General features: G+C 40.8%; 1 protein-coding gene across 1 annotated transcript; it reads left to right on the top strand.

The window, feature by feature from the left end:
* Positions 1–406: 406 nt before the first annotated feature.
* On the top strand, positions 407–7,873 carry LOC145468587 (histamine H2 receptor-like). The gene is made up of 6 exons (XM_081452322.1): positions 407–1,099; positions 1,528–1,602; positions 2,938–3,012; positions 3,315–3,386; positions 4,328–4,399; positions 5,732–7,873. The coding sequence occupies exons 1-6, from the start codon at positions 1,068–1,070 to the stop codon at positions 7,038–7,040; spliced, it is 1,635 nt and encodes a 544-aa protein (XP_081308448.1). The 5' UTR covers positions 407–1,067; the 3' UTR covers positions 7,041–7,873.
* Positions 7,874–8,075: the final 202 nt, after the last annotated feature.

The raw sequence follows: 8,075 nt of genomic DNA, 5'->3' as shown, positions 1-8,075 counted from the left end.
ATTGTAAGTCGTATTCCTTAATGTTGCTTGCGTGGTAAAACGAGAAAAGGTAAATGAATATGGGCTCACAATGTTACCGCTATCTGTTATATTTATTTACAGAAATATGAGCCACAATATGATAAACGCATTACCAGGAAATAAGACATTTCTAGGACTTCGATCATTACTCGATTTGTAAGTTTCATTTATATTCTCACACAATTTTTTAAAATTCCTTTTAAGAAAATATAGAAGTTGAGAAAGGCCAAAATCTTAAAATCTTCGCAACAAATGAATATTGGAAAGAATACCTAAGCTTGAAATAAATAGAAGTTGTAACTTCCAGTGCCAATTAGAAAAGGTAGCAAGCAACCAAGAACACTAATCTGTTCAGTAATAGGAAGACAGACAGAAGACGTCAAAATGTGGTAAGAACATCAGTGACGCACTCGACTATCGTCTCGTGTGCCGCTTTTTTGTTCTTACCACATTTTGAGTCATCTGTGATTTGGTTGCTGAACAGACGCATGGCAATATGGAATTTATTTGTTGATCAGATTTCAAGTCAATTGATAGGATTTTTTTTTTTATTTTCTTGAAGGCATCTTAGCAACAACTTAATCTTCAGCATAGATCGAGCTGGATTCTCAGGACTGGGGCAACTACAATATTTGTAAGTACCGTGGCTTTCGTAAATTAAGAAGAAAGTTTTGGACCAAGACTGGCATATCGTTGCGGACTGAATTAGTGGCATTCTCATAGACATACCTGCTGACTGAGCGGTATACTACTGAGTGACCGTCTGACTGACTGACTGACCGACCGAGCGACCGACCGCCCGACCGACCTTCCGACCGACTGACTGACTGACTAACTCGCTCGGTGATCAATGAATACTTAATCACTGATTGACGGATAGGCATTCTTTGTATAGCTGAAAAACGCATATAAATTATCCATGACCTTAATTTAAAACCGGCCATATTTTCATTTCATGTGAGGGATTTGCAGACATGTGATTATTTATTTGTTATTTATTTGCTAGGGACCTGAGCTACAATCACCTGGAATTTTTGGCAAGTGAAATGTTTCGTGGTTTGCCAAAATTAAAGACATTGTAAGTAAGATGACGTATCTTGCTGCTTGACTCTTTGGTCTTTACTTATTCGTTCGCTGGTTCCCGATAGCTCATCTATTCATCAGTCCATTCATTCATTCATTCATTCATTCATTCATTCATTCATTCATTCATTCATTCATTCATTCGTTCTTTCGTTCGTTCGTTCGTTCGTTCTTTCGTTCGTTCTTCGTTCGTTAGCTCGTTTGTTTATTTGCCCGTTCGTTCGTCTGTTTGATCGTTCACTGGTTTTTCGTTCGCTCGTTCATTTTCCTGTCATTGACTGCCTGGCTGATCGAAGGAGAAATAGATGGCTGCTCATTTGAATCTTTTCTCCTTACTAAGATCCTTTACCAGTATGATTTTTTACCTGTTTCAGATGTCAGATACCAATTCTTATTAACTTGGCTTCACATTCATTTTCACAGAGATCTCTCTTCCAATTTGATAACAGAAATACCAAAGAGCAAAGCGTTTCTTGGTCTTCGGTCACTAACGAGATTGTAAGTTATACTCCTCATTGCTGCTTTTGGGCATGCGCGAAGATCACTTGATCCCGGACGGTCTCATTCTTGTCCCCAGAGCCTCCGTTTCTTTTGGTCACGTGGTCGGCTAAACAAATTTTAAAACGAATAGCACTGGGGACGAGAATGGGCCGATCTTTCCTTGAGTATTACTGACTGAGTCTTGCACTGACGGATCGACGAGTTTGTGGAACTGGAAAATTAACTCACGTATTTATCTATCAGCGTTAAAAGTAACCTTTCGTCTCGTACATTGTAGAAACGATTTGCAGGAGATAGTTAATCGTTCAGTGGTGTTTGATTCAGTGTTAGGGACCAGAGTAGCTATTTTTCACCATTGACTAGTGCCTTTCGTGCCCGGGTGGATAGACTCCCATATGAAAAGGTTGGGGATGCAAGTCGAAAAATTTGAATTAAACTCCTAAAGGAGACCACTCTGGGCCAGGCACGAGCTCTATATGGTACCACTTAAAACGGAACAGGTCGATTACCAGCCGTTGTTCAGAAAGGGAGCCAGGGCTAGTAGACTGGACTGGAGAGAGCGGAGGAAATCGAGCCTAAAAGCGAAAATGTATAAGAACTATGGGAGCGTTTTTTTATTATTATCTCTTCGAGTGCACCCTAAATGATACTTTGACAGCTAAAAATAGTGGCGTTTTGTCATGAACACCCTAAGTGAAACCAGAATCCTTGATTTATACCCCTAAGCGAGATGACGAACATCCCCGACCTTTTTATATGGGAATCTCCTCCCCCCGGCTGATTGGCTAAGATTGTGATGGCCTGGCTATAACCACCTGACCAACTGACTGACTGATTGTCTGCCTGCCTGACTGACTGACTGACTGACTGACTGAGTGTCTGATTGGCAGACTGACTGACTGACTGACTGACTGATTGTCTGCCTGACTATATGACTTACTAAATGAGTGTCTGATCTGCGGACTGACTGATTGTCTGCCTGACTTCTGACTGAGTGTCTGATCGGCGGACTGACTGACTGACTGTCTGCCTGACTATCTGATTTACTGACTGAGTGTCTGATTGGCGGACTGACTGACTGACTGATTGATTGTCTGCCTGACAATCTGCCTTACTGACTGAGTGTCTGATCGGTGGACAGACTGACTGACTGATTGTTTGCCTAACTATCTGACTTACGGAGTGAGTGTCTGATCGACGGACTGACGGACTGACTTACTGACTGAGTGTCTGATCTGCGGACTGACTGACTGACTGCCTGATTTCTCGTGCTAACATGCTATATTCTTAGAAATGAACAACCTTACAATAATTCAATCCTTCAACTTACAGAATTCTGAACCATAATGGCTTAAAAGCATTACCGGGGAATGCAACTTTCAAAGGACTTCCATCATTACTTGAAATGTGAGTCCTTTAGCTTCTTTAATGAATTTTATTAATTGAGTTATTTCAAATACAATGGATTTGAATGCCGTACCTGATTTCTTTGAATAGTGCTTTAGCAATTTTTCTTTTTAAAATAATGATTACACCCTGATATGGTAATGATCTTTTTCAAGCTTTAAATTTGGCAAACGTTTGCAAATGTTTTTGCGAGGGATCTGCGTAATTTATTTTCGAGGCATGCTGTTGAGTAATATACATTGGGAAACGCCGATGGGGTTTTTAGCCTTAATGACCACATTTATTTCAATTTTTTTTCTCAGGGATCTGAGCTATAACCAGCTAGGAAATTTGACAAGTGGCATGTTTCGTGGAATTCCTGCATTAAAGACATTGTAAGTAACAATCAGTTTAATTATTTATGGCTTAATTGATTGATTGATCAATTGTTTGCTCGCCTTATTGTAATTGGTTTCCGCTCAGGTTGTTTGCCGATGAACTCCTTCCTAGATGGAAACGAGCTGCTCGAACAAACGGGTGAACGATTTTGATCAATCCTTCTTAAATAATCGAGTCTTGTGATCAGGAGCTGAGTAACTGATTTATTAGCGGGGCTCCTACACGCCGAATGAGCGAGAGCGTAGCCCCACACGGTAGAAAATCTGGTAACCTATCGATTTAAAAAATTTGGGTTGTCACATGACAGTCCGTACGCACGTACGTCCGTGTACGTACGTCCGGACGTCCGTACGTCAAGCCCCACGGGCGTACCTTGAAAAATAAGACAGTTAAGTACCATTGCCATAGGTACATCTTTGATACTGGATATCCGGCCCATGTTATGATTAATTGACAGCTGTCAAAACAAGGTATTAGCTGACCAGTATCTTTACGACCATATCGCGGGCTGAGGTTAAGAGCCTTTTTGAAGTTAACCAGGTACCGTTTTTTTCAGTGGATCGCGGGCTCAAGCCAGGTTGTAACTCTGGGGGAGAAGAAGGGAGTACGTGCAAATGCAAAATTTATGCGCAAATTAACCCCTGGCGCGTTATTGACTTTTCTTCCGACTCTTGGAAAGTCCCTTCTATATTGCGTACTTAATTTCTACAATCTTGGGCACACTTATTGAGTAGAGTTTGATAAAATTTAATTGGAAAAATAGTGACACCACGCGCTGAGCAATTGCATGCTCACAATTGATCATTTTTTGAGTTTCTGTTCCAAAGAAAACAAATCCTTTTTTTTTTTCTTTATGGTTAATTATAATCAGAAGCTCCGTTTGTAGGCTTGGCTAAATCTATATATTACTTAAATTTACCAATTTACTTTGTTTTAGATTCTTACAACACAACAACATTACAGCCATACAACACAAAGCATTCATCGGACTTCGCGGCCTCGAAGAGCTGTAAGTTCCGAATTGGAGGAAAAACATATGATGTAACAACAACAACCGAACCACTTATGCACTCTATATCAGCCTCTATCTACAAGACTACGAGTAATCCCTCTTTTGCTTAGTTCGTCGAGCGTGACCGTAAATAAGCCTCGAGGAAAAAAATGGCCGCGCTAAATCCTGGGGGCGAGAAGCGCTTCTTGCCTTTTGGCGGGAAGCGCCCCCAGGATTTGCGCGGCCATTTTTTTTCTAGCGGTTTTCTTTCGTGTCACACACGACGGACTAAGCGCAAGAGGGACTACTCTTAGTCCGCTACTGTTTACAGAAGAGGGCCAAACTTGATGAACTTCACTGAGCTAAAATAAGCGATTTAATCATGTGTAGGTTTGGAAATTCAAAAAGAAAAGAAACAAAAACTCCAATTTTCGAACGGTTGGTTTATACAAATCTTCAAAAATATGAGAGGATTTCTTTTCAAGGAGCTGGGACACCACGTTTAACATGTACGCTATTTGCTTCTCGTTTGACAAATTTGATATTTGAAGTACTTTGATCTAACAGTGAGTTGAGTTTTTTAAAAGCGCCTCAAAGCACAATTGGATAAGTTACTTTGATAATTCTACCTTGTATATTTGGAACTTTCTTTCTTTTTCAGTGACCTGAGCTATAACAGAATTGTAACGCTTTTTTTTGACGTGTTTAGCGCTCTTCATAATCTTCAACACGTGTAAGTCATATACTCCGTTCACACCAACATGTTAAGCATGTTTGAAAGTGGTCTCTTAATTCACTCAAGAACATCTTGAGTGAATTTAGAGACATCTATAACATTTCCTTGTAATTCTTCAAATAGAACGGTTTTTATTCGGTTGTCGAAAAGTAATAAGTTTTGCATCACTACGTTACACGATTGGCTTTTAAAAAAAAAATCGCGCCCTATTTTCATCCAATTAGAAGTAAAACCAGAACCAATCGCAACTCCCTCGCACACGTTTTCCCGCGCTTTGCGTCACCTACTGATGTAATTACTTCGAGTTTTGATTGGTTCTCTGGACTTTACGCGTCGTTTGTGATTGGCTAGAGTGATTACTTTGGTTTTGGTTTTACGAGCCGCTCTATTACGGAGACAAAAACCATCCGCCATTAGATTAGGGATTCAAATCCTCTCCAAACCATTCGTAGTCGACTTGTCGTGTTTGTTACCGCAATTTGTTTCATATTCCTTCGTCAGTTTTTGCTACATTTCGAGTAAAAGCAAACCTAGTGTCCAGTGTATGTTAATTCATGCTCTTAATTGATTCGAATTTAGTTACATGTGTTTCATTCTTTCTTTGTTTTAAACAGCAATCTAGAAGGAAACAACGTGACATTGATCAACAACACTCAATTAGACAAAGCAAGTAACGTACAGCTTCAGAAACCCGCCAGCGAGATAAAAGGATGCACACATTTTCTGCGAGAGCAAGTTGTGGTGCAGGTTCGAAAGAACAAGACCGTGTGTCTTCAAAGTCGAAACTGTACAGTTTTTCTTGTTACAAGAAATATAACTAAGACTTTCAGCAGTCGCTTTAATATTTGCTGGGATGTTACTTACAAACTTCGTCCTCTGTTGTTTGTCTTGGGAACTAGCGCGATTTTGTCAAATTTGGTTGTTTTCACAACTGTAATGCGAGCGAAAAACCTTCGTAAATGTTTACCATTTTTGCTGGTGTCAGAGATGGCTTTCTGTGACTTTTTAGTGGGAATTTATTCCGTTGGTATGGCATTCGGACATGGGCAGAGTGTTCATGAATTTAAAACTTGGCAGACGATTTACTGCCCTATCTTCAGAAACTTGTTCATCGTTGCTGAAGTCGCGGGAAGTCTGACGTCACTACTGATGACGATAGAGCGATACATGGCAATTGTATTCTGTATGAGGCCTAGTGTAAGGCTCCGTCGCAAAGCTATGGCAACATCTCTGGTGCTGTTTTGGATCGCGGGCGCAACAGCCGCAGCTTTGATACAGATTCTGGACGCAAAAAATAACCAGAAACCAGGTCACATGTGTTTGATCCACAGGAACCAGTCCTTAATATCCACTGTATTTGTGAGCGAACTACTGTTGCTGTGTTTGGTTCTCATTTATTTTGTTGTCGTTGTGTTGTATCTGCATATTTTCATCGTGGCGCGAAAATCCGCTCGCAATCTTGGCGTGCTGCGAGAGTCGAGATTAGCCAAACGTGTAAGCGTAATTGTTCTCACAAGCTTTGTGTTTTTCGTTGCGCCTAACTTCTCGCTGGCCTGGTTTACCTTTCGAGGAGGGAATGTCTTCGAGGATGCACGATTTAATCGTACTCTCTTATGGTGGCTGCCGCCAGTATGTTTGGTGGCAAATGCTTGTCTAAACCCTTGTTTATTCGCGTTTAAGAACGACAAATTCGTGAAAGCTCTAAGAAAGAAGGGAAGCTGTCCTCTCGGAGAGCTGCTTAGAAGCAAATGTAGAGTGAAGAATGATCAAGCATACGACGTCTCTAGCTCGGTAGATTCTACACTTACAACATCACAATGTTGCTTACCTCAGGGAGTCACACTGACAATGTTTTCTGCCGTTGAAGAACAAAGAAAGGGGACAAGGAATGACGCTTTGGAACTAGGCATTTGCCAAGCTTGATCAAAAGACATGATTTACAGAGTACTAAAGTGATGAAATTTTTCCAGAGTCCTAGAGCCCGACTCTTCATATCTTGGAGCCCAGAAAAAAGATGCCGATTTAACGTTTGTGCTTTTTGTGCTGTTTCACTGCGAAAACTGTTCACGTCAGTTGGTGCATTGCGCGAGCCGCGATCAAAACCAACCTCGTTCCCAGGCTCTCTCTCAACGACAAGGGAGGCAGAGAGTACGGGAACGACGTTGGATCAAAGCATGGTTGTTCACTGTTTTATTCTGATCATGATTAATATCCCGGGGGGTCTCCTATATAAAAGGACAGTGGTGCTCGCGGAAATTTTGAAAAGAACCCCTAAGAGGCACCAAGGTCCTGTTTTGCTTGAACAACACATTATCTCCGGTCATTTTTTTTTTGTCGGCTCAATACCCTAGCAGGTGCTGCAAAAGCTCTCGCTGTAGACCTGTTGCGGCTGAACACCCTGAGAAGTACCAAAACCGCCAAAACCCCTAAAAGGCACAACGAGCACCCCTGTCCTTTTTATATGGAACTCCCCGAGGGTTAATACTACTTAGCGAAACATGTGATTAAAGATGGCGACCAAAAGCGGAGAGCTAAGAGGCGAGTCAAAAGATACCTCGTAATTTTATACTAGTTTAAACTTTGTAAGTATTGTATGTTAAGTTAGGATTGCGAGTTATGTTACGGTAATGTAGGTAATGCGAGATACTGTAAATTAGTGAGTTATGTATGTATCTGTATATTAGTAATTAAGTAATCTGAGTATTTGTTAGTGTCTGTAGCATTGTAAGTAGTGTTTATATTGTATTATAAATAGCTGTAGCTTGTAAATAGTGTTCAAATTGTGTTTCAAGTAATATATCAAACACGAAAGACTGTCTTTGACCGCATTTCCAAACACGGTAAGAGCCGGTTGAGAATACGACGCGTAGCGGAGTGTTTTCGACGAACTTCGAGGTGTTTGGAAATGTAGTCAAACCTGACTGTCTTGAGTGTTTGATGTAATCATCGATCTTCTCA

Source organism: Orbicella franksi, chromosome 14, assembly GCF_964199315.1.
Source record: "Orbicella franksi chromosome 14, jaOrbFran1.1, whole genome shotgun sequence".
Lineage (NCBI taxonomy): Eukaryota > Metazoa > Cnidaria > Anthozoa > Scleractinia > Merulinidae > Orbicella > Orbicella franksi.
The sequence above is the reverse complement of the archived record's forward strand: the minus strand, read 5'-3'. Positions and strand labels throughout refer to the sequence as shown.